Source organism: Harmonia axyridis, chromosome 7, assembly GCF_914767665.1.
Source record: "Harmonia axyridis chromosome 7, icHarAxyr1.1, whole genome shotgun sequence".
Classification (NCBI taxonomy): domain Eukaryota; kingdom Metazoa; phylum Arthropoda; class Insecta; order Coleoptera; family Coccinellidae; genus Harmonia; species Harmonia axyridis.
The window spans coordinates 456,530-482,837 of NC_059507.1; the positions used below are offsets into that span (position 1 = coordinate 456,530).

Here is a 26,308-nt window from a genome sequence, read left to right on the forward strand (position 1 = left end):
ACATAGTCGAATCAATCAATAAAATGACACAATATTCCCATGAAAGAACTTTTATTTTTCAAAAAATTTTTAAGGGTCAGGTATAGAAAATTTTACGAAAATTTTTGGACAAAAAATTTTTCAGGTGAGATCGAAATTCGGCTAATCAGAGATCGTAAATTATGGCATCGCTCACCGATTCTTCGTAGAGCTCCCGGTTTTGGGGGAATTTGAACTCGAAATTTGGGAAAAAATTGAATTTGCCTCTAAAAATCGTTATATCTCCTGAATTATTTTTCACAGACCCATCAAATAACTACGTTTTTCAAACATCAAGTTCTTATCCAAAACATACTGAGGTTTCAAGTGCGTAGCTTACGTCCAGGAGAGGTGGAAGCCTCGGGAAAATTGTAATTTTTGTTTGATTTTGATAATTTCATTTAAGATGTTTTCCTACGAGAAACGTTATCACGGCCACAAATTTTTTTTTCATCCCAAAAGTGATCACAATGCTTCCGCAGTATCTTCTGCAGATTCTGAATCAAATTCGAGTATCGACCATCTCCATCAAATTTTATTCTTAATTAGTGTTGCGAAATTTTTGTGTATTTCAGCATTAACAAATTGAGACTTTCAATGCATAACTTAAAATTAATGGTTAATCACTGAATCATTGGAAAACATTATTACTGATGAAACTTCGAACCTTGAGTCACAGAGGGAAGGGGTTTTTCTTGCAAGTTAAGAAGTGACATTCATTTGTGTGAGAGCATTGCTTCAAAGTAGAAGATATAAGAAAGTGCAGGACTTAGAAGACTTCCCCAGGAGTTGAAATGGGCCAAAAAGTAAGTACAGCACTTTTAATTCAAATTTTTAAATTAATTGCCTATACGTGTCTGTATATTATTCTTTACCCATTTGTATGTTATGTAATTGAACCCAGAAGAGTAAATATTCGGTCGCCAGTGAAAGTTGCGATTATGTATAGACTTATTAGACGTTTAGACTTAATTGTTGGTGAACAGGTCGTTTTCAATTCATCCCATTAGTGAAACTCGAAAGTGGTACCTAATTAAGAAGTAATATCTTGGGCAAATTCTTCCAGAGAGTTAATACACAGAACAATTTTATTTTTGACCGGAACAATTGCTTGAATCACACACAAATTTCTTGAAAAAAAAAATTTTTTTTTAGTTTATGATGCGGCTGAGTGTTTTATCTGAAGAATGAATGAATAAAACATTACTACGAGGAATATAGGAGATAGATGTATAAATTTCGGTCTTAACTTGATGAAAGTAATGTTGACAATCTAAAGAAAATTCAGTATCATTTTAAGTATCGGAGTTTGTAACGGGTGTTTTTTTTCGAGGTATTTAACTTTAAGTTGGCATTACTATTCAAGATGGCGACCGATTTAAAAGCTGTCAAGTGATTTATTTTCAGTTTGGTTTGGCAATTCATCATGAATAGACTCACGCCTGAACAACACTTGCAAATAGTGCAATTTTATTTCGAAAATAATGGTTCTGTGCGGAATACGTATAGCGCACTACGTCCATTTTATTTTGTTTAGCGATGAAGCGCACTTCTGGTTGAATGGCTACGTCAACAAACAAAACTGCCGCAATTGGAGTGGAGCTAATCCTCAAGTGTATGTCGAAACACCGTTACATCCAGAAAAACTGACTGTTTGGTGCGCTTTGAGGGCTGGTGGAATCATTGGTCCGAATGGTGATCGGTATAGAGCCATGATTACTAACTTTTTCATTCCTGAATTGAACAACCATGATGTCCAGGAGCTGTGGTTCCAACAAGACGGCGCAACATGTCACACAGCTCGTGACACAATCGATTTATTGAAAGACACGTTTGGTGACCTCCAAGACTACTTTCTGTGGGGCTATGTAAAGTCATTGGTCTATGCCGATAAGCCACAAACCCTTGACTATTTGGAAGACAACATTCGCCGTGTTATTGCCGATATACGGCCACAAATGTTGGAAAAAGTAATCGAAAATTGGACGTCCAGATTGGACTACATCCGAGCCAGCCGTGGCGGTCATATGCCAGAAATCATATTTAAAATATAATGCCACAAGATTATCTAGCGGATAAATAAAATTCATGTCAATCCATCGTTGTTTAATTGCAATTTAAAGTTCTATAGCTCTAAAAAAACACCCTTTAGTTCCTTTTATCACAGAGAACTGTATATACAGGGTGTTCTCAATCTCGATTCGATGATTCAAATTTTCCAGGAAAAGCTGTGAATGGCAACCATTTCAAGTTATTTTCTAATATTTTTTTAACGAACGAACTATAGGTATGTTAATTTTGATATATTTTTTAGGTCAAACTACTTTGCTTGGTATTATTGCTGATACAGTTAATATCAGCAATGCCACAATCCAAAACGTCAACCGAAGAACCGATCAACGCACCTCTGGGTGATTTAGAGGCATCTTTTGGAGGCTCAACTACCACTTCTACTACAGTTGCTCCAACTACACCAAGGAGAAAAACAGGATTTTATTACCTCTTCGATTGGAATACTTTCTTGGATGTCGATGACGTAAAAGGAACACGTGTTAATCTTAGATTTCAGCCAAAAATTGGTGATCCGAAGAGGTTCTACAATATTCAAACTCCTTGAGATTTTGAAATAGATATTTGTTGTCGTTGTTGTTCATTATTTCACTTTTTATTTTATTTATTTCGTCATTTCATAATCTGGAAAATTTCCAAACTTATTTAGTTTTTCAATTTGTGATACTTATTTCAATAAATTCATTCTTTCTCATTTGTTAATTTCAGAACAATTGTATTTTTAATTGAAAGACTCCATCCGAATGCTAACTTTGGATAACAGTGTATAAAAACATTCAAATTCTGTACATGAATTGTTCAGTTTTCGAATGGTAATCCAATAAAAAGTTTATTTATTTATTCAATCATTCTCGCCTCCCAAGCAGCTAAATCTGATGGTATCAGATATTAAGTTTACACAATAATTTTTCTGAACAACTATACAATTCTACAAAAAATAAAACAACAATTCTAAACGACACAAATAACGGGTGTTTTTTTTCGAGGTATATAACTTTAAGTTGGCATTACTGTTCAAGATGGCGACCGATTCAACAGCTGTCAAGTGATTTATTCTCAGTTTGGTTTGGCAATTCATCATGAATAGACTTTCGAAAATAATGGTTCTGTGCTATTCTGTTTAGCGATGAAGCGCACTTCTAGTTGAATGGCTACGTCAACAAATAAAACTGCCGCATTTGGAGTGAAGCTTATCCTCAAGTGTATGTCGAAACACCGTTACATCCAGAAAAACTGACTGTTTCGTGCGCTTTATGGGCTGGTGGAATCATTGGTCCGTACTTCTTCAAAAACGATGATGGCCAGAACGTTACAGTAAATGGTGATCGGTAAAGAGCCATGTTTACTAACTTTTTCATTCCTGAATTGAACAACCATGATGTCCAGGAGCTGTGGTTCCAACAAGACGGCGCAACATGTTACACAGCTCGTGCCACAATCGATTTATTGAAAGACATGTTTGGTGACCGCCTAATTTCACGTTTTGGACCTGTGGATTGGCCTCCAAGATCTTGTGATTTAACATCGCTAGACTACTTTCTGTGGGGCTATGGAAAGTCATTGGTCTATGCGAATAAGCCACAAACCTTGACCACTTGGAAGATAACATTCGCCGTGTTATTGCCGATATACGGCCACAAATGTTGGAAAAAGTCATCGAAAATTGGACGTCCAGATTGGACTACATCCGAGCCAGCCGTGGCGGTCATATGCCAGAAATCACATTTAAAATGTAATGCCACAAGATTATCTTGCGGATAAATAAAATTCATGTCAATCGAATAATCCATCGTTGTTTTATTGCAATTCAAAGTTCTATAGCTCTAAAAAAAAACCCTTTATTTTCATTTTAATATCTTTCGATTATATTGAAGTGTTAATCTGTATTCCAATTTCGAATCTTGAAAATTATTCCATTTCAATACATTCATCTCTAGGAAATTTTTAGATATCGTTTCACCACATATGTTACTATCAAGGGAATTTTTTCTGCCTTCTTTTATACCTACATATTAAGAACAACAACTACCAAATAAACACTTGCTGTTCCTTCCATAATTAAATATTTATCCTATTTTTCGAAAGATGTGGTTTCATCTCGAACAATTTTGAAATGTTTTCACAACGGGTATTTTTCTTATTTATTCTTATAGGTTCTTCATTATGTCAAAAATTTTGGCATTCTTATTTCACAGGAATTTCTATGAAGCCCAGATATGGTAAGTATTCGAGGTACTTATTGAATTCACGACATGAATAATATTATTTTTCAGAGTTCGTTTTGAAAAACGTGTCTTTAGATGAAAAATTCCACCTGAATTCAACGATTGAATATTGGAGATCATTGAATTTGAGAACTTCGTCGTTTGCTCTTGGAGTCTCGAATGAAAATATTTTCATTTTGAATGTTACTAAATTCAATAATACGAATGATTTCAATATATCCATAAAATCGAAAGGTAATCAAGGCAGGAATCATCTTCAGACGGTATAAAATAATTGCTTCATGTTTGTAGAAGTCAATGAGAGATTTCAAGATGCAACTTTTGTAAATGTACAATACAAAAATAGAAAACATAGTGAAATTTTTGTAGTTGGTGCTTCTAATGATCAGAAATTATATTGGTTGGATGCTAAAACTTTAGTAAGTACCTACCATCATAGTTTGATTCAAAATATTCAGCATATTAATAAAAACTTTTTCTTACGGATTGAGTGTGTAAGGTTTATGAGTGAACTACGAAACAGAAACATTAGATTAGATTGAGATCTTTGACAGTACTTGAATTATTTTCATAAAAATTTATATTATATTGTAAGTACCTACTTTCAAAGTTTCAATTTACAGAGATTACAACAATATCGACATTACATTGCTTCATATGAGATCAGTAAATAAATAATAAATTATACTTATACAGGGTGTTATATTCTTGCAGGAATTTGTTTGGGTTTACAACCTAGGTTACAAAGCTGAGAGTATTAAATTCAAATTCAACAACGTACGTAATAGAAACCAACTCTTTTTGACTTCGCTGAACACTTTGTACATTTACGATTTCGATGTGGAGAAAAAACAGCTATGGTAATATTTTAGTTCATTCGATTCGATTTTGTGATTATCATTGATTAAATATTTCAGGTTGACGGAAACATTAGAAGTATCAGATCACATTGGATCATACGATGTACTGCCCTTTCAAAATCGTTTTTATCTCCTTGTACCACAGAAATCTCTTGGTTTACTTCGCGTATTCAGATATGTTGATGACCATTTCAGAACTTTCAAGAATATAAGTGCTGAAGGAATTGAGCAAGTTGCAGCCTTTCAAATCAATTACAAATCATTCTTTGCTGTTGATGGATTAGAGGCAGGTGAGATTAACATTTTTTAGTAGTAAAGGGATCTCCAATAAGATGATTCATTTCATTTCAACTTTTAAATCTGCACCCAAAAGAACCTGTAATCAAGGAAATTTTGGATATTTGTTATCCAATATTCTTCTTGATTTTTCTATGATTCTGGAGACGTGATCAACATGAATTTGTGCATAAAGCTTAAAATTGTTATTTTATGTTCACTTGCAAAATGTCACAGAGTGTTTGTTTTAGGAATCTATCAGTTCGATGGAAGGAATAGAATACGATTAGAACGAATAGTTAATTCTCATCTAGAGGGTATAAAATATTGGCTCCCTATCAAAGTGAATAATTTGAGAAAGAACTTCGTACTCCTCGGTCAACGTGTTTTACATCATGGTTCCCTGAAGTCCATAGTGTTGGAAACCTTCATATACAATGGAAAAAATTTCGAAGAACACGACGATATACCTTGTCGAATTTTTGGAGAAGATTTCAATACTTTAAACTGTCTATCCAGTACACATGAATCTGTTGGTATAGATGGCGCTGCTGCTATTTCAATCGGAGATAACTTGGGATTGTTGATGGCAAAAAAAAGTCCTAATAGTCTTTTTAAGGTGAATTTCGAGGTCAGGTATATAGAAAATCCGATTAAAGAACAGATGAGGGAGATGAAAGATATAAGGAACTACCTCCAGGTAAAGTATTTATGAAAATCTGAAGACAATTATTTCATTTGCTTATTATCATCGTAGAGGAACACCCTTTCAACATGTTTTTAATATTACAGAATCGTCTAGATGAAAAACTGAAAAATTCAACTGTGAATCAGATTGTCGGCAAAGCATCTTCGAAGAGCCCCAGTCAGGGAGATTCTGTCAAAACTAGAGCATCATTTAGAGAGGAAAAACGTCCATCTGCTGAAGATCAAAGGAAAGATTCAACTTTCGAACCAAAAATCAATTCAAATCGTACCCAAAAAATTGATGAGCTTCTAGATGGTTTATTTCGATTGAAGGAAAAGCTTGACAAGATTGAAAATATAGAAAAAAGAGGAAATTTCAAAACCCTTATTTTCAGTGGAAAAACTAGGATTGCAAACGCTAGAGTAAAGAAAGTGAACAATAAATTTCTAAACGAACAGCTAGTGGATGAAATTTTGGTAGATATCGTTAGGTGAGAAATATATCAAGTTCGAATTTTCAGCTTTTCAATTACCTACCATGAATTTTTTGCGTTCGAGCAACTTTTCAAAATTATTCAGTTGAATATATGATTTTTGTAGGAAAGATAACAATATAACAGTAAGAGGAACAAAAACTTTCTCGGATATAGATTTGAAAAATATTTATTTTGATTCTATCAACGGCATTAAGGGTGACGATATAGTTTTTCATGATTCTAATGATGTTACCATAAATGGCAATATTCTTTTCGTAAAACCTGTAGCTATCATGAAGAATATTCAAGCAAATATGATTAATGGAATGCCGGCTTCTTCTCTCAGCAATTTGAAAGGATACAGTTATGGTAATAAAAAAGAAAAGAGTTTTTCAATAAGAGGTTTCATTTTCAAAAGCCCGCTATCGGCGCTATCTGAGCATTTTTCATCTTTTGACATTTGACAAATGAAAACTACTCTATTACTAAAAATGAACCGATACATGCTCCAACAACGCATTAAAATTGTTGAAATTCACTACAAAAATGGTGAAAATTTTGCAGTCAAAACGGAAGCACTTTCGGGTTTCTTCTCGAAGAAGTTATCACAATTGGCCACTGACATCTTTGGATTTAACACATTCAATCTTTTTCCTTTAGAGTCACGTGAAAGATGAAGTCTATGCCAATGCTCCACAATCTATTCAAGAGCTTAAAAATGGAATTTGTGAATTTATCGGGGACATACAGTCTCAAATGCGCGAATTGGTAATAGGAAATTTCATGGAGAGGAAATGGTGCTACTCAAAATGAAATCTTTTATTGGGAAACCCTTTTGTTTTATAATTTGTAGGTAGATTGTCCGGACCTTTTTTTTTTCTTTAGGTACACTTCCTCCAGGTTCAATGAAAGTTAGGAATGTGGAAAGAAATAATGAAAATAATTTACTGGAATTTGAAACCGTTGAACACATTACTGGAGAAAGTTCTCTCATTCAATTCCCACACAATGTCACAGTGAGAAGAGTAAACGGTGTAGATTTTGAGGAGTTTTTGAGTAAACTGTGCTTGGTTAATATTCCAAACCACATACCAGGCTCTGTAAACATCAAAGGGGTAAGAATGAAAAAATCTTCAATAATGCACTGAATCCCCAAATTCACTATTGAATATCTCGAAATTTCCTAATATTTCTCCAACACTTTTTTGAAGAGAAAAAATGATGAGTAGAAAATTCTTGTGAACTTGGTCAAAAAGTTGCAGCACATAAATGTGGTATATCTAGAACCTCTTTGGTGTCCCCTATTCGCCTTTTGAGTTTATCTGTTTCCTAATGAAACACCCTGTATTTATCATGAATTTTGGAATTCCAGGATGTAGCATTCGATCTGCCTTCTAAAGCTGGTTATCTCAATGATCTTCAATTTCCAAAAGAATACGTTTCAATTAACGATGAGGAAACAGTTACTATATCAGGTTATTTTTAATATATTTTTTTTATATTATATATCCTCAAAAATAATGAGCTTCACCTACCAGATGAAGATTTCAAGTGAATATTCCTAACGGGTGTTTTTTTTCGGGGTATATAACTTTAAGTTGGCATTACTGTTCAAGATGGCGACCGATTCAACAGCTGTCAAGTGATTTATTCTCAGTTTGGTTTGGCAATTCATCATGAATAGACTCACGCCTGAACACTGAACAACGCTTGCAAATTGTGCAATTTTATTTCGAAAATAATGGTTCTGTGCGGAATACGTATCGCGCACTACGTCCATTTTATTTTGTTTAGCGATGAAGCGCACTTCTGGTTGAATGGCTACGTCAACAAACAAAACTGCCGCATTTGGAGTAAAGCTAATCCTCAAGTGTATTTCGGAACACCGTTACATCCAGAAGAACTGACTGTTTGGTGCGCTTTATGGGCTGGTGGAATCATTGGTCCGTACTTCCTCAAAAACGATGATGGCCAGAACGTTACAGTCAATGGTGATCGGTATAGAGCCATGATTACTAACTTTTTCATTCCTGAATTGAACAACCATGATGTCCAGGAGCTGTGGTTTCAACAAGACGGCGCTACATGTCACACAGCTCGTGCCACAATCGATTTATTGAAAGACACGTTTGGTGACCGCCTAATTTCACGTTTTGGACCTGTGAATTGGCCTCCAAGATCTTGTGATTTAACACCGCTAGACTACTTTCTGTGGGGCTATGTAAAGTCATTGGTCTATGCGGATAAGCCACAAACCCTTGACCATTTGGAAGACAACATTCGCCGTGTTATTGCCGATATACGGCCACAAATATTGGAAAAAGTCATCGAAAATTGGACTACATCCGAGCCAGCCGTGGCGGTCATATGCCAGAAATCATATTTCTCTAATTCTGTGGTTATTCCGTTCATTCTTCCACATCTTGTAGAACAAAATCGTGCGAGAATATATCAGAAACGCACAGTTTTCATGGTTATATTTTATTATTCTATGTTGGTTCTCTGAACTTTCCGCCACGGCTTTATCTGTCAATTCATCAATTTGCCTTAAAGAAATGAGTTCTGCCAACCAACATTTTTCAATACAAAAATCACTAAATTATATTTATGGAAATATTTCATTAATTTCAATGAAAATGCAATGAATTAGAGAAAATAATGTATAATACTCGTACAGAAGGCTCATTCTACCACTCGTTCATTCCAAAACTCGCCACTTCGTGGCTCGTTTTTGAATTTTGAACTCGTGGAAGAATATCAATGCCTTCTGCACTTGTATTATAAATAACTATTAAAATGTTATGCCACAAAATTATCTTTCGGATAAATAAAATTCATGTCAATCGAATAATCCATCGTTGTTTTATTGCAATTTAAAGTTCTGTAGCTCTAAAAAAAACACTCTTTACTTATGCGAATTGCAAGAATAAGTACATTGTACCTTGTGTCAATGGCCTAGCTGCTGAGATACGTTAATTTAAATAAAAAAAGTTAATGAATAATAAATTATTTCCAGGTAAAAAAGTATTTAGAAACAACATAACCACCGATAAATTAAAAACAAATGATTATTACATCAACGAATTGAAATCTGAGGACTATTTCACTCTTTCAACGTCACAGGAGATCAAAGGAAAAGCTACTTTCCCAGATGTGGAGATAACAAAAAAATTTCTGGTGAGCTCTACTTCACCTCAACTATTCTTGATCATTCTTTTCAAATTTTGATCCATCTATTCTTCAGCATGACGGAAAGACTGTCGGAGACAATTTTCTACCTAATCCTACACTAGCCACCACTTTAAATGTTACATCTAACGTTAATTTTGATAATCTTGAGATAACTGGAGCTCTCATTGTTGAGAATGTTGATGGCTTCAATTATGGTAGAATTTTAGAAGATATTGTATACAAGGTAAATATCTTAATAATTGAAATGGTTCTTTTTTTCTTTATTAAAAAAAACTGATGCTTTCAGGACGAAGAGAGGACAATAATAAATTCAATTAAAGAATTTTCCCAAGGACTCACCATCAAGAAAAACTTAGGAATAACATCGAATTCCATCAACAAAGTAACGTTGGATCAAATAGTAACCAAAGATGGAGCACAGCTCCTAAATATACAGCAACTTGATGGCAATGTCAGTATCATAAGTACAGAGATCCAACAACTAATAGATGGCGTAAATGTTACTAAGCTGGACCAAGACTCCGTGAAAACTGTTGGGGAGCAGTTCATCTCCTCCTTTCTCATTTTCGAAAAGGATTTAGAAGCTGCAAGCCTCGAAGTGAAGGAAAAGCTCAACGAGGTATCGGTGGAAAATTTCTATACCACAACAGGTGACAGAATTATAAATCAAAAAACGAAATTCGAAAAGGTTCATGTGGAAAATTTGAGTATCCACAAGAACGTTGAGGGGGTTTTTTCAAAACTTAACCTGAAAAACTTCACCGAAAATCGGCTTTCTTACAGCACACCACAAAGTATCACAGAAGATATCGTTTTGCTGAATTCCAGAACTAATGCTTTAGATTGTAAGGAAAATAAAACATTGTGTCAGGTGATACTGAACAGGAAGGAAGTGAAAGATGAAATGATGGCTAAAATCTCTTCTGGGAACACCCTTGTTAAAGGTGAGTGTGTACCTTGAGAGGGTTTTATACCACGTGGCAGTCAAATGATCTCTTCTCCCCGTTTTTGATATACCAGTAGTTTTCAGGATGAGTGAAGCAATCTCAAACGTTCCTCTGATTTACCGTTATTTTCTACCACATGCAAGCATTCAAAATACGTGTTAACGTCTCTATTTTAAATAAAACAGTTAAGACTCTTATTAACATCTCCTTTATTTTATGAAATCTTTATGTTACAGAGCTTGTAGTGGAAGACAACATCAACATAGACCATTTGAATGGAATGCCGTTGAACAAAGTACAAGAAACAAGGATCAATTCTTCAATGATAGATGTAAAATATGATCCGAACGATTCAAAGAAAAATATATTTCATTCTGTTTATTTCAGGGAAATGTTTACTTCACGAATCTGCAAGTCTCCAGCATTAGTGAAGTGCCTATACAAGATGTTTTAAAAGGGGTTGTGTACAAAAGTGATGCCGATGTAGAAATCAAAGGTTTAAAAACATTCAATAATGGTTTTATCGTCAAAAAAATCATTGAAACCGAGAAATTGAATAACGTGCCTGTTGAGAATCTTATGACCAAACAGGGAGAACAGATAATTGAAGCTCCACTGCAAATTTTTGGGAATGTTACCTTCAAGAATAATATCACTGTAGAGGAAACAATAAACGATGTGTCAGTTCAAGAAGTTAGGGATTATTTTGAGTATAAGGATGATATATTTGTCGTTAAAGGTTTGTAGATTTTTTATGTAGGGTGTTTTTTTTCGAGGTATATAACTTTAAGTTGGCATTACTGTTTGATACGGCGACCGATTTAACAGCTGTCAAGTGATTTATTCCTAGTTTGGTTTGGCAATTCATCACGAATAGACTCACGTCTGAACAACGCTTGCAAATAGTGCAATTTAATTTCGAAAATAATGGTTCTGTGCGGAATACGTATCGCGCACTACGTCCATTTTATTTTGTTTAGCGATGAAGCGCACTTTTGGTTGAATGGCTACGTCAACAAACAAAACTGCCGCATTTGGAGTGAAGCTAATCCTCAAGTGTATGTCAAACACCGTTACATCCAGAAAAACTGACTGTTTGGTGCGCTTTATGGGCTGGTGGAATCATTGGTCCGTACTTCTTCAAAAACGATGATGGCCAGAACGTTACAGTCAAAGGTGATCGGTATAGAGCCATGATTACTAACTTTTCCATTCCTGAATTGAACAACCATGATGTCCAGGAGCTGTGATTCAAACAAGACGGCGCAACATGTCACACAGCTCGTGCCACAATCGATTTATTGAAAGACACGTTTGGTGACCGCCTAATTTCACGTTTTGGACCTGTGAATTGGCCTCCAAGATCTTGTGATTTAACACCGCTAGACTACTTTCTGTGGTGCTATGTAAAGTCATTGGTCTATGCGGATAAGCCACAAACCCTTGACCATTTGGAAGACAATATTCGCCGTGTTATTGCCGATATACGGCCACAAATGTTGGAAAAAGTCATCGAAAATTGGACGTCCAGATTGGACTACATCCGAGCCAGCCGTGGCGGTCATATGCCAGAAATCATATTTGAAATGTAATGCCACAAGATTATCTTGCGGATAAATAAAATTCATGTCAATCGAATAATTCATCGTTGTTTTATTGCAATTTAAAGTTCTATAGCTCTAAAAAAAACACCCTTTATAAGATGAAATATATCAAGGTAAATTTGTTTCAGGAGATGTAACATTTGATAGTCTAATGTACATAGACGATTTGGACATTTTTGGTAATATAAATAACAGAAGTTATGAGAATGCCGTGGGCAATATTGCCTATTTGGATGCTGATCTTATATTAACAGATGCCATCGAATTCAGGGGACCGGTAGGTATTTTTTCATAATTTTCGAATGTCATCTCAATTAAATTTTGATTTTTATTAATTCAAATTATTACAGGTCGAAATTGATGGTGACTTTGAAATTGAAAACCACCTCAATGGAATAAGCTTGTCCAAAAACTGTGATAACATCGTGTTTCGCAATAAAATCAAGGAGAACACCATCGAAAGTCCAGTTGTATTTACCGAAAATAATCTTTTTGCTCACAATCTTGTTATAGAGACCAATTTGATAACTAAGTGGATGAGAGGTTTGGATCTTGAGGTTTTCAAAAAAAACGCAATTTTTTTGGATAAAGGATTCCTCGAAGGTAAGTTTATTAACTAGTACCTAGAGGAATATCATTAACTTTTTTGATTCATCATTCCTCAGAGTAATAAACATAGATAGAGGGAGCATATGTCATTTTCAGTAGGCAAATTTTGTCCCCAACATGAACTATCAAATTTGACATGAAGCGCGCGGAAATGAAAACATATCAGCGATACGATATTTCACTCAATTCGCGAGTTTCTCCACAAAGAACGCACTTCTTATGTCCCATAGTGAATCAACGTTTCATATTAACTCAAAATATATTGAAATAAATACCTAAATATATCAGAAATTCAGAAAAAAAACTTCAAGCGCGCCAAACAACGTGAAACAACCGATGACACTAGGAGAGCAAAAGTTGCTAAACCTTGGATTTCAGCAGGTAGATACAGAAAATAATAAATATTCTGCATATTATAAAATCGACAATTAGGAAAAATATCGGATTTCAAATATTCAAATTTGCATATTTAATCGGGAATCACTCAAATATAGTAATTTACGTAACAAGTCCGGAAAACAGGGTTTTTTTGGACGAATAGAAAAAATTCCAGGACGAGCGTAAGCGAGTCCTGGAAGTCTGTGAGTCCAAAAAAACCATTTTCGGGCGTGTTGCGTACAATATTTTTTCGGCAACCATGTAGAATAACACTATCGCTGCTGCTTTCCATATTTTATGCGATTGCGATCGAAAAACATGCCAATTTTTTGACAACTAATTTCATATGAACTGTCAGCCGTTATCTCGGTTGCTATGGATTCTATGATTCTTTTCCGGCCTAGTCCGGGAAGTACGTACTTTCCGGACTAGGCCGGGAAATGCTTCTTTCTCAGAAAAAAGCGTCCGGGAAGTGAGCACTTCCCGGACGGTTGCCGAAAAATAGTAATTTACGTAACAAGTCCGGAAAATAGGGTTTTTTTGGACGAATAGACAAAATTCCAGGACTAGCGTAAGCGAGTCCTGGAAGTCTGTGAGTCCAAAAAAACCATTTTCGGGCGTGTTGCGTACAATATTTTTTCGGCAACCATGTAAAATAACACTATCGCTGCTGCTTTCCTTATTTTATTGCGATTGCGATAAAAAATCATGCAAATTGTTGACAACTAATTTCATATGAACTGTCAGCCGTTATCTCGGGTGCTATGGATTCTATGATTCTTTTCCGGCCTAGTCCGGGAAGTACGTACCTACTTTCCGGACTAGGCCGGGAAATGCTACTTTCTCAGAGAAAAAGCGTCCGGGAAGTGAGCACTTCCCGGACGGTTGCCGAAAAAATATATTTCATTCAATATAATATACATTCATAACGATTTAGTAAAATTGTGGATTTGAAAATATATTACAATCCGACAACGTAATCTAACCATGTTAAGAACATGCAAAAATTGCGTATACTCTCACTATCTATTTTTTATTAATACTTTATGTTCATTCTCAGTAAATAGTTCGAAAAACTGAACTTAAAGTCTTCAAACCAAAATTCGTATGAAATATTCACAGATATGTTTAGTTCTTTCATCACTTCTGCGATCCTTTAAGACATTATTTTTTTCAGGTACCTATCACTTCCAAAACATAACACTCAATGAAAAGCTTATTACAAAATTCATAAACAAAGTGAACATGTCCAGGATAATTCCTCTTGGATCTGATCAAGATATCGATCGTTTGATCATCGATAATGTGAAATTTCTCAACAATGTAACAGTGCATGATTCCATCAATGGTTTCAACTTGAAAGAGGAATACGCGAACAGTGTTTTGGTAAGTCAAGGAATGTCCAATACGAGGTTTCATTTTGACTAGCCTGCCATCCAGGCAGCTGTCAATAAAAGTTTCCTGGCGTGTTATTCCTCGAAGAGGTGATCACACTTGGCCGTAGAGATCTTGTGATTTAACACCTCTAGACTTTTTTTTATTAGCCACATTTTTTATATCAAAATGAAAGCTTTTATTGAAAAACCCTTAATCAGAATTGAATGATTAGGCTTATTTGATAAACTCCCTTTCAGAGTGACGAAGATCAAGTGATCCAGTCGGAAATATACTTCAAAAATACAACTCTCATAAGACATAACCTAGAAGTTGCAGGTTTACTAAACGGAAATCCAATAGATAAAATAGTGACGACCGACACAAACCAAACTTTAACAGCCACATACCATTTTACTCAGAAAACTGTCCTGGAATCGAACATGTACGTCACTGGTTTGGTTAACTCGATCAACATGTCTACTTGGGAAAAAGGAGTAATAAAAGTTTTATACGATAAACCTCAAGTTATAACAGCTCCTTGGTATTTTGGCAAAAACTTAACATTCGAAGATTCTCTTGACTGCTTGTATGGGATATATGATTTCGATGTCCAAAGAAAAATAGAACAAATGAATGAGCAGAAGGAGCATTCTCAAAGAATGGATTCACAGTACGAGGTAGACAAGTCATAATTTTATGATTATTTCAAACTTGTACAGCAATAAATTTACAGGAGGATCACAAAAGCATCTGCAAGGATATACGCACGTTAAATAAGGAATCGAAGAAGCAAACTTATAAATTCGAAAGTTTGGAAGAAATGCAACAATTAGAGTACAATCACGTGATAGGAAAAACTCACTTTTTCAATGTAAATCATTTCCAAATTAATACTCAACAAACTAATCAAAAACTTTTTCAGTTCGAGAAACCACGTTTGATTATAAGTGGATCTGGAAAATGTACAGTCGATATATTCCACTTAGAAAATGATCTGTTTGTTCCAATTTCGAAATTCGAAATGGGGGAAATAGATCAAATAATATCTGTTACCGGAGACAGTAGCATTTTCTTTGTCGTAAAAACCAAATCTCAAACAGAATGCGACAATGATGGTACCTTCGTTTGGGAGTACAAAAATGATACTATGACGGTGAGAATACTGAAAAAAATCCCAAAAAATACATGAAATTGCAAAATGTAGAAGTTGCTTCATATAACTGTTTTTCACAGAAACTCCAAAACATCGAAAACCAACAACTCCTTCAAGAATCTAGGATACCTCTCACATTTTATGGTCTCAACAAGCATGGGGTTACTGAGTTCAGAATTGATATGACCAAAGCTATACCTGTAGGAACTTATAGAAAATGGAAGATTCATGAAGGTACATAGGCGAAAGATGCTTTCAATAATTGATTTTGTATCACTACAGACGAAGTCTGAACTCAGTTATTCGACTTTATATTTCTTTTAGAAAATGCTGCATTCATGCCACGAGGTGTAGGAACTGGACTGGCTGTCAGAACAGGAAGAAAAATAATCAAACTACTTCGAGATGAACCACCAATTGATAATGAAATAGGATGGAGTACAACAATGAAGGGTGAGATGAAAGTTTCCGACAACTTTTTGATACCTGGAAGAAATAATAGTAAGATGGCTGTGATTAAGGTGGGTCCAAAGAGGTTGCGGAAAACGTTCTTGGCAATTGTTTTCCATGAGGATACAGTTGTCGGGATGAACTTAGATGTTATGAAGGTAGGAGCATTATCTCATTATATAATAACTAATAATTTCTGGCAGAAAAAACAGAGATTTTGTATTTTACCACAGAAAAGTTTGTGCACCTTTCTTAGAAGTGTGCTAGCCTCTTTTTTTAATTTAGTTATTGAATAACACCAGCAACAGCAACACAGCTAACAAAGACCTAATGAACACCTATCAAGAGAAACATAATGCGAACATATGTAGCTGCTAACTTTTATTTTTACAGATATACGAAGATTACTCGGAAAATAGAGTTTTTCAGGAGATTTTCACCTACAATCCAACATCTTTTGTATCTTTAGAAATGGAAAATGGGGAAACTTTATTACTGATTCTAGAGAACGAAGAAAAACTACAAATATATCGCTATAGAGGTAATGTATTATTCAAAAAGTTACATGTTAACCTTAAAACATTAAATGCAATAAATGTTTGCAGGTGTTGAAGGATTTAGACGTCATCTATCTGCAGAGCTACCTGGAACTCACTTATTCAAAATGTCACTTCCTTTGAGCCATAGTGGAGGCCAGACAGAAACTGTTGGCATAGTGAGAAAGAACAAAATCTCAATCCTGAAACCAATTATGATTGGAAACCCAACCATTGAAAACATTGAATGTCCCTAAATATTTTAGTTTATATGTTTTGTTTTTGTAACGTTTACAATCTTTTTCAATAAAATGTTATCCATTGGAGTTGGTGATGAACCATCAATTCTTGAATTTAGATCTGTAGAAACTCATTATTTCTTCGTCAACCTCTTTATCTCCTGTCAGTGGAACAGATTTCATGAATTCCTTGAAATGAGGTGAGTCGCTTTCTTTCAAGAATTCTTCAGTTTTTCCAAGTTTGTGAAGATTATTTTCTGGAGCACTTCTATTACTGCTCCATTCAGGATCGCGGTTATAATTGAAGTCCCTTAACCGATCTATTGGAAAGAAAAGAAGGCTCAGATTTAGATATCAATAGGCTTAGAGCCTATTGAAATGAGAAGAAGAAGAAATCTGATCGATCGAACTACACTTACCAGGGGCAGAAGAACTTTCTTTTGGCAATAAATTTGGAAATATTTTTGACTCAGGTTTTCTGTTTACTCCAACCAAATTTCTTTGAATCTCAGAACATTTCCCAATTTGATTTTGATCATAGTCGAAATCCAGTAACTGTTCTATTTGAAATAATAAATTTATAAAAATAAATAACGGGTGTTTTTTTCGAGGTATATAACTTTAAATTGCCATTACTGTTCAAGATGGCGACCGATTCAACAGCTGTCAAAAGATTTATTCTCAGTTTGGTTTGGCAATTCATCATGCATAGACTCACGCCTGAACAACGCTTGCAAATAGTGCAATTTTATTTCGAAAATAATGGTTCTGTGCGAAAAACGTATCGCGCACTACGTCCATTTTATTTTGTTTAGCGATGAAGCGCGCTTCTGGTTGAATGGCTACGTCAACAAACAAAACGCCGCATTTGGAGTGAAGCTATTCCTCAAGTGTATGTCGGAACACCGTTACATCCAGAAAAACAGACTGTTTGGTGCGCTTTATGGGCTGGTGGAATCATTGGTCCGTACTTCTTCAAAAACGATAATGGCCAGAACGTTACAGTCAATGGTGATCGGTATAGAGCCATGATTACTAACTTTTTTATTCCTGAATTGAACAACCATGATGTCCAGGAGCTGTGGTTCCAACAAGACGGCGCAACTTGTCACACAGCTCCTGCCACAATCGATTCATTGAAATACTCGTTTGGTGATCGCCTAATTTCACGTTTTGGACCTCTTAATTGGCCTCCAAGATCTTGTGATTTAACATCGCTAGACTACTTTCTGTGGGGCTATGTAAAGTCATTGGTCTATGCGGATAAGCCGCAAACCCTTGACCATTTGGAAGACAAAATTCGTCGTGTTATTGCCGATATACGGCCACAAATGTTGGAAAAAGTCATCGAAAATTGGACGTCCAGATTGGACTACATCCGAGCCAGCCGTGGCTGTCTTATACCAGAAGTCATATTTAAAATGTAATGCCACAAGATTATCTTGCGGATAAATAAAATTTATGTCAATCGAAGAATCCATCGTTGTTTTATTGCAATTTAAAGTTCTATAGCTCTAAAAAAAACACCCTTCATAAAATAAATTGACAATTAAATCGATGTCTACTCACCGGAGGTTGTATATGTTTTGCTTGGAACCGAAGTGGAACATGAATTGGGTTTCCTGCTTATTCCAATGCTTTTTGAAGAATTTCCTCGAATACTTGCGCTTTTTTGTTTTTGGTTTTGTACAACATCAAATCTTCCAACCCTATTCACTGGGTAAATGTCATTCAGATCTTGAAGATCAGAACTGAGATAATTGGTTTCTTTGTGAGACCTACAGCCATTGGTGTACCAATTTTTTACTGACGATTCTTCTTTTTCCGGCATTGGACCTAATAGTTCTTTTCCTAAAGTGCCACTCACATCTGTCAGCAGTTCAAGAAAAGAAGAGGATGTTCGTCCTGCTTGCTCTGAATCTTCTAGCGAGTTTAAACAATTAAGGTCTTCTGCTGTGAATAAAGTTTTGATTCCAACGTCATCTTTTTCTGGACGATTATAATCTTCAGGGGTATAATGATAGGAACTGCTATCATCCAAGACCACGTTACTGTTATATGAAAACTGATCATAAGGTGTTGTGAAAGAGCTATCGGGTGGAACTATAGCATTTTCAACATTGGCAAAGTCCAAAATGTTCGAGCTACTTCTCCTCATTCTCATCTCGCATTGGAGCAGGCCAAATTTCAGATGGCTGGTCTCCTTTTCCAATTCTCTCAATTCCAAAATAGTCCTACGGTAAATGTCTTGCTGCCGATACAATTCTCCAACCAGCTGTTCTCCAATTTTAAGGTTATGACGTCGATCCATTTTCGTCCTTAGGATGACTATGTTTTGTCTGCATTTCTCTATTGCTTCTGCCTTAGATTTAGCCTTTTCATAGGCATTCTTCAGTTTTTCATGATATTCCCTAATTTCTTTCGTATGTTTGTTTCTGATGAATCCTGATGTAGCAGTTGGAGGACGATCTTTTGGCTCTAATATTTTATTCACATCTAAGCTATCAAAATTGAAGTACGATTTTGAATCCCTTATTTTTTTTGGCGAAGGAATAACTTCTTTGATCATTAGTTTATCGGACATGACTGCAACAATTGAGAACTATTGTATTACCTTAATCTTACTGAAATTAAGAGAATTCTTTTCGTGAATTTTGTGCAAATATTAGCTAAACCTCCTTCGACCTGATTATCTACCTTCTTTTTACATATGCATAGGTTTTTCAATGAGAGGTTTCATTTTCATATTGAAAAAACGAGTATTTTTTTAAGAGAAATCATTTTTATTGTCCCGATTGTGGATAGCCTAATTCCCAAGACAAGGAATCGACAAATCTGGTATTCCGTCAATTTGAGCGACGCAAACGGTTTCGATTCTTCACGTTACTAACTTGTCCCAACAGCACAAATTTTTCCACCAGTTTCACTATTGCCAGCCGAAAATGTTCTTCACGACGATCTAAAAGTGCTTTAGTTTTACGAACTGTGGCTGTGAAATTTCCAGCATTTTATTTGAATTTTGACAATTTTAATGCGTCGTTGGATCTGTTCCGTCCCATTTTTAGTAATGACGTAGTTTTCACTTGTCAAATGTCAAAAAACGACAGCTTCAAAAGTGACAGCTGCCAAAATAGCGGGCTATTCGAAACGAAACTTCTTATTGGAAAACCTTGTAGAAAAATAATGGAGTTCAAGAAGCGTACCAGTTTTGTTCTCTACATTTTTCACATCTGACTTCTCAGTGAGAACCGCATCCACCATATTCCTGATCGATACTTTATCTAGACACATTTCTCTCATAATCTCCATACAATGCTTCATTTCCGTCGGAGTCAAATTGATAACGTTCATCTTATAGTTGAGAAATTCATCCAAAATTTTTCTGTACCTATCTCGTTCGTATTTACCCAAATAAGAAAATTCAGCCTTTGTTACGTAACATGGAAGAGACAGAGAATTTACGCCGACCTCGTTTTTTTCTTGCAGTAATTGACGATCGTTGTATGCGCTTTTTGATTCACTTTCGTATTTCGATAGTTTAGTCTTCAATTCGCAAATTTCGTTTTGTAGAATGTTGATCTCTCTTTGAGAGTCAAACTCTTCCTCGTTTATGATCGGATGTGTTGTTATCATCGATACTCTCTTGGAAAATCTACATGTACTGATTGTTTCCTTGAAAGACAAACATTTCCATATGAATGCATCAATGCATCTCAGTATACAGGGTGTTCTGAATTGGAGGTACAAAGGAAAATGAAAGATTCTTCAGATAATTTCAAGAAAAAAAGGCCAGTAGGTACAGAGGAAAATGAGAAAAAAATCCTATAAACATAAGTCCACAAACTCTTTGTTTTCGAGATACAGGGTGTTTTTTTTCGCCCTACTTACAGATTGAGAAAATAAATACCAAAACTCCTATTCAAATTATTCATCACAGCTTCCTGAGGATTAGTAGAGAATTGTTTGAAATGTTTTTCTAGAAATCGGTAGTAGATATATACTACGAAACCACAAGAAACCAAAAAGTATAGTACTGTACCAAAGTTTCTTTTTACAATTTGTTAAGCTACCAGTGGTCCGTAAAAAAAAGTTCAGGTGGTAAAAAGCGGATAGGTACTTACTATTCTAGAAAAAAATATCACCCTGTAGATTTACATTCAGAATTAGCATAACACAAGATGAATACTTCAAATTGGAATACCTATATCAAATTTGAGTTGAATATATTGTGAAAGAAATGTGTTATGAGAAAAAAAACATGAAAAAAAAATCAAACTTTAACTCCCTGTATATAGAATAGAAGCCTTTTTAGGCCCATGTTTAGAGAAGATTGGTTCATTCTAATGTTTCGGGGAATTTGTTATTTTGTTTGTATCTCCAATTCAGGAACACCCTGTAAAGAGTATTTCCCAACTACGATACTTCAGAGGGGGATTCATTAAGTCCGAAATTCGTTCGTTTTTGAGCTACAAAACGTTTATGTTTAAAAAAAAAATTAGTCCCCCTTTTTAGACGACCTAACGAATCAACCTTCGAAGTTTCGTACCGTAGTAGAAAACACCCTGTATATTTCATTTCGATTATATTTATGTACCTCTATATTACTCTTCGTGACTGTCAACGTAGCCAGCATTGTCGTCAATGAATTTCCACATAAGGAGTCTTTAAGTATGTAGGTCAGCATGCTATTTCTGAAGGGGATATGTTTTTTGGCGACGGACAGAGCTGTTATTACTTGTTCCAGATAATGTAAAGATAAATTGATATTCTTAGCTTCATTCAGGATATTACCAGTGATGCTCGACTTTCCAATACGTTCAGAACTGAAATCGGAAATAAACTACCAAAAAAATCTTGGAATTTTCGTAGGTATAGATTATTATTTGGTTGGTTATTTGGTTTTTACAATATAAAATATAATAGATAATATATCTTTTTTATATCTCTCAAGAAATAGAAAATATTGTACTTAATACCAAAATTTATAGTTGGTTTTAACTTACCCTGCAAGATCGACAACATGCAACTTTGATTTGAGTGTCTTATTATTTCTTTTTAATCGACTAGTCAGATAAATAGTAAAAATACAATGGGATCTGGAGGAATAATCGTTCATAGGAGTTTCTGCTATGGTCCTAAAAGAAGTGAATTGAATTCATTCCAAAAAAATTCTATCTGTACGGTTATACAGAGAGAGTTTTCTGTAGGGAACATCTCAATTTTCTCGAAAACAGATCGCACGATTTTTACAAATTTTGGTGTGAAAGGATCTTGAGATATGTTGGTATTTATATTATTGTCAAATCTTTTTTTTTTCTCCGGAATAATAATGAAATTTTTTATTTTAGGATCACCCTGTATGATTTAGAAGAAATTTGTGTAGTAAAAACATTTAGAATTTAAAAACTAAAAAGCTCAGTTAATCATAGCTATCTGAATGAATGATTTTAACTTGGGTGAGCATAATGTAAATGTAGTTTTAACTCGAAAATAATGGGAAAAAAAGGGAAACATTCCATGAAAATATTCAGTATTTCTTAAGGATTTCAAAAGGCAAAAAATATACAGGGTGAAATAAAAGAAAAGATCTGACAACAATGTATATATCAGCATAAATGAGATTGCCGTTGTTCATGATTTTCATAAGCGAATTTTGTTTAGTGATGAAGCGCACTTCTGGTTGAATGCCTACGTCAACAAACAAAACTGCCGCATTTGGAGTGAAGCTAATCCTCAAGCGTATGTCGAAACACCGTTACATCCAGAAAACTGACTGTTTGGTGCGCGTCCAACAAGACGGCGCAACATGTCACACAGCTCGTGCCACAATCGATTTTTTGAAAGACACGTTTGGTGACCGCCTAATTTCACGTTCTGGACCTGTGAACTGGCCTCCAAGATCTTGTGATTTAACACCGCTAGACTACTTTCTGTGGGGCTATGTAAAGTCATTGGTCTATGCGGATAAGACACAAAGCCTTGACCATTTGGAAGACAACATTCGCCGTGTTATTGCCGATATACGGCCACAAATGTTGGAAAAAGTAATCGAAAATTGGACGTCCAGATTGGACTACATCCGAGCCAGCCGTGGCGGTCATGTGCCAGAAATCATATTCAAAATGTAATGCCACAAGATTATCTTGCGGATAAATAAAATTCATGTCAATCGAATAATCCGTCGTAGCTCTAAAAAAAACACCCTTTATAAAAATTTGGCTAATTTGGCGTTTCCAAGATAATTGAGGCGTTCCATACTTGAAACTCCGTATATTCTCTTCCTATTTTTGGATTTACCTGTTAGTATCTCCAAGAAAAAGCAACCTCATGGCCTCTCTCTCCGTAGACACAGCATGGATACTCAAATTTCTCAGATGAGCTTCTCCTTTACCATCCTCTAATAATATGACACGCCTGCAAAAAATGTTTTGACAAACCTTTGTCTGAATGATAATTGACTCTTTACGGAAACTCCTCCAGTTTCGAAGCCATCTGTTTTGGATTCAATAAATCGTATCCAATTTCGTTGTATATTTCCAAATACGACAGTTGAATAGAATATGCTTCGGGGTTCTAAAATTCATTTAAAAAATAAGGTAACTATATTGGATTGAAAGTAATCATATCAAAATTTTTACGATCGTAAAGTCACTAATGTGAAGAATCGAAATCGTGTGCGTAGCTGAAGAACAACTGGGAATATTGCTACTGTAGCCCGATATTTATTTTCAACAAGACGGCACTACGTGCCAAATATTGATACTTGAGATGATTTCATAAATCAAAAAAAGAAAATGTAGTAGGTAATCATTGACAAATTTCAATACCTTGCTCAGATATTCGAATATATGTTCAATGCATCTTGGAATAATTCCTCTATTCTCGTAAATCTTCGGACATCCTGTGATTGAGTATGTTTTACCACTGCCTGTCTGTTGAAAACTATGAAATTATTCAGATATCTTTGTAAAAATATTGAAAATCCTCGCAAAATATATCATGTAAGAAGAGAATGAATAGACAACATACTTGTCCATAAGCGAAAATAGTTCCGTTGAATCCATTTATTACGCTGTAAAAAAAAGTTTTCATTATAGCGAAGAATTTCCATTTATCACCAACCTATTCACTACAGGCTTAGCAACCATTTCAAAAATTTCTTTCTGCGACGAAAGTTGATCGAATATTTTATGGTACCTGAAATAAACCAAAGGAAATTTTCGGAGCACAGATACCATAGAACTTATCTTGTATTACAAGATATGTAGATACATAAATGTTGTTTTCGAAAAGAAATGAATACTTTCCTGAATTGATAGTAAGAGAACCTCACATCGCTGCTGTGGTGAAATATCAAATCCTCGTGTTCTTTGTTAGATCTTGAAATTATATAATTCTGAAAGAGTATATTGATAGCATTATCATGGTTTGTGGTTAATAGACATCCGTACTTCTAATTTAACTTTTTTCGATGCGGTTTCTTTCCTGATTCTAGCATATACTTTTATCGAGTTTTTAACCATTTTGCCTGCTTAACATTAATGTCAAATTTGACAATGTTTGGACCACAGACCAATTGTCATCTGTGTTTGAACTAAATTGAGTATAAATTGTCCACTGACTTTTTTAGACAATGAACAATTAAATTTTTACAATTAAATGGAGAAATCGTGGTGTCATTTTACACTCAAATCATGATGTCTTCAAGTTTCCATTTGAAAATACCAAAAACTATTCAAGTTATGATGAACTTTTAATTTTTGTAACTTCAATGTCTTGTATCACAACGGTTTCTTGAGATAATTTGTTTGAGAGTTATTATTTATGTCTGTATCACAATACAGAACTAAACTGTTGAATTAATTAATTATGAAGTTTTTCAGGAATTACATCGATTTCTTTTGTTCTATGTTATCATTCCTCTAGTTTTTTAGAGGAGATAGTTTAATTGCAGATTTTTAGTTTATGGTGGTTCCTACACTAATTTCCATAGAAATTAAGAATCGAGGTATGGAATCCAATTTCTGTAATTCGAGTATTTTGGAAAAGGTATCCTTTTTCCTAGGATAACGGCAAACATACTGGCCGACGAAAATCTCAAATTACTTTCCTCAAAATCGATAGGATTGTGCGCTCTCTGAGAGCATACTCCAGGCGTGCGCTAACTTAGACAATGAGTTTTCCACCAAGGTTGAGAACTGTAAAATATACCTACCATTTTGATGCAGCTATATAAAAAAAATTATATTCGTGAATTATGACTACATTTATTCTCTAGATAGAAAGGTAAATATCTTTATTTTGAATTATATTTTTCACACAACATGAAACAGTATTCTAAATGGATACAAATCAATACCACACGAATAAATACAACCAAGTTGTACACGAATAATCTTCCAAGCAATATAGCTCTATAGCTCAACAATTTATTGGTTCTATTTTCAATTTGATTGATTTTGAGATAATTTATTAAAGACTGATACACATATAGGATGTATTTTGTGTTAAAGGACATAATTGTATTATTTGTTAGAAATTCAATTTTTGTAAAGGGTGTTTTTTTAGAGCTATAGAACTTTAAATTGCAATAAAACAACGATGGATTATTCGATTGACATGAATTTTATTTACCCGCAAGATAATATTGTGGCATTACATTTTAAATATGATTTCTGGCATATGACCGCCACGGCTGGCTCGGATGTAGTCCAATCTGGACGTCCAATTTTCGATGACTTTTTCCAACATTTGTGGCCATATATCGGCAATAACACGGCGAATGTTTTCTTCCAAATGGTCAAGGGTTTGTGGCTTATCCGCATAGACCAATGACTTTACATAGCCCCACAGAAAGTAGTCTAGCGGTGTTAAATCACAAGATCTTGGAGGCCAATTCACAGGTCCAAAACGTGGAATTAGGCGGTCACCAAACGTGTCTTTCAATGAATCGATTGTAGCACGAGCTGTGTGACATGTTGCGCCGTCTTATTGGAACCACAGTTCCTGGACATCATGGTTGTTCAATTCAGGAATGAAAAAATTGGTAATCATGGCTCTATGCCGATCACCATTGACTACTACGTCCTGGCCATCATCGTTTTTGAAGAAGTACCGACCAATGATTCCACCAGCCCATAAAGCGCACTAAACAGTCAGTTTTTCTGGATGTAACGGTGTTTCGACATACACTTGAGGATTAGCTTCTCTC

At 35.0% G+C, this 26,308-nt stretch overlaps 3 protein-coding genes across 3 annotated transcripts; 2 read left to right on the top strand and 1 right to left on the bottom strand.

Moving 5' to 3' along the window:
- Window positions 1–678: 678 nt before the first annotated feature.
- LOC123683819 lies at window positions 679–2,928 on the top strand. The gene is made up of 2 exons (XM_045622742.1): window positions 679–824; window positions 2,333–2,928. Exons 1-2 carry the CDS (start codon window positions 813–815, stop codon window positions 2,633–2,635), a joined length of 315 nt encoding a protein of 104 aa, XP_045478698.1. The 5' UTR covers window positions 679–812; the 3' UTR covers window positions 2,636–2,928.
- Window positions 2,929–4,093: 1,165 nt separating this feature from the next.
- On the top strand, window positions 4,094–17,215 carry LOC123683798. The gene is made up of 25 exons (XM_045622698.1): window positions 4,094–4,307; window positions 4,362–4,547; window positions 4,605–4,732; window positions 5,028–5,173; window positions 5,231–5,463; window positions 5,701–6,149; window positions 6,242–6,627; window positions 6,737–6,981; window positions 7,498–7,727; window positions 7,985–8,087; window positions 9,629–9,789; window positions 9,857–10,027; window positions 10,091–10,748; window positions 10,988–11,082; window positions 11,139–11,490; window positions 12,484–12,632; window positions 12,706–12,958; window positions 14,520–14,728; window positions 14,977–15,396; window positions 15,453–15,590; window positions 15,642–15,872; window positions 15,953–16,106; window positions 16,197–16,480; window positions 16,716–16,863; window positions 16,928–17,215. The coding sequence occupies exons 1-25, from the start codon at window positions 4,202–4,204 to the stop codon at window positions 17,113–17,115; spliced, it is 5,823 nt and encodes a 1,940-aa protein (XP_045478654.1). The 5' UTR covers window positions 4,094–4,201; the 3' UTR covers window positions 17,116–17,215.
- Window positions 16,851–24,668, bottom strand: LOC123683801 (kinesin-like protein KIF6). The gene is made up of 13 exons (XM_045622705.1): window positions 24,549–24,668; window positions 24,405–24,493; window positions 24,220–24,294; window positions 24,127–24,169; window positions 23,925–24,029; window positions 23,564–23,670; window positions 23,395–23,511; window positions 22,101–22,232; window positions 21,692–21,920; window positions 20,301–20,769; window positions 18,667–19,683; window positions 17,517–17,657; window positions 16,851–17,417 (listed from the first exon to the last, which is right to left on the bottom strand). The coding sequence occupies exons 1-13, from the start codon at window positions 24,618–24,620 to the stop codon at window positions 17,200–17,202; spliced, it is 2,814 nt and encodes a 937-aa protein (XP_045478661.1). The 5' UTR covers window positions 24,621–24,668; the 3' UTR covers window positions 16,851–17,199.
- Between the last annotated feature and the right edge of the window lie 1,640 nt (window positions 24,669–26,308).

Coding starts and splice junctions, on each gene's coding strand:
- LOC123683798 (XM_045622698.1), top strand. CDS start 4,202: ATGTTTTCACAACGGGTATTTTTCTTATTTATTCTTATAGGTTCTTCA. Junction 4,733..5,027: donor GGTTGGATGCTAAAACTTTA/GTAAGTACCTAC, acceptor ATATTCTTGCAG/GAATTTGTTTGGGTTTACAA. Junction 15,591..15,641: donor GAAAAACTCACTTTTTCAAT/GTAAATCATTTC, acceptor AAACTTTTTCAG/TTCGAGAAACCACGTTTGAT.
- LOC123683801 (XM_045622705.1), bottom strand. CDS start 24,620: ATGGTTAAAAACTCGATAAAAGTATATGCTAGAATCAGGAAAGAAACC. Junction 22,233..23,394: donor TTTCTTGGAGATACTAACAG/GTAAATCCAAAA, acceptor CACTTCTTTTAG/GACCATAGCAGAAACTCCTA. Junction 20,770..21,691: donor TCACGAAGAGTAATATAGAG/GTACATAAATAT, acceptor TTGTCTTTCAAG/GAAACAATCAGTACATGTAG.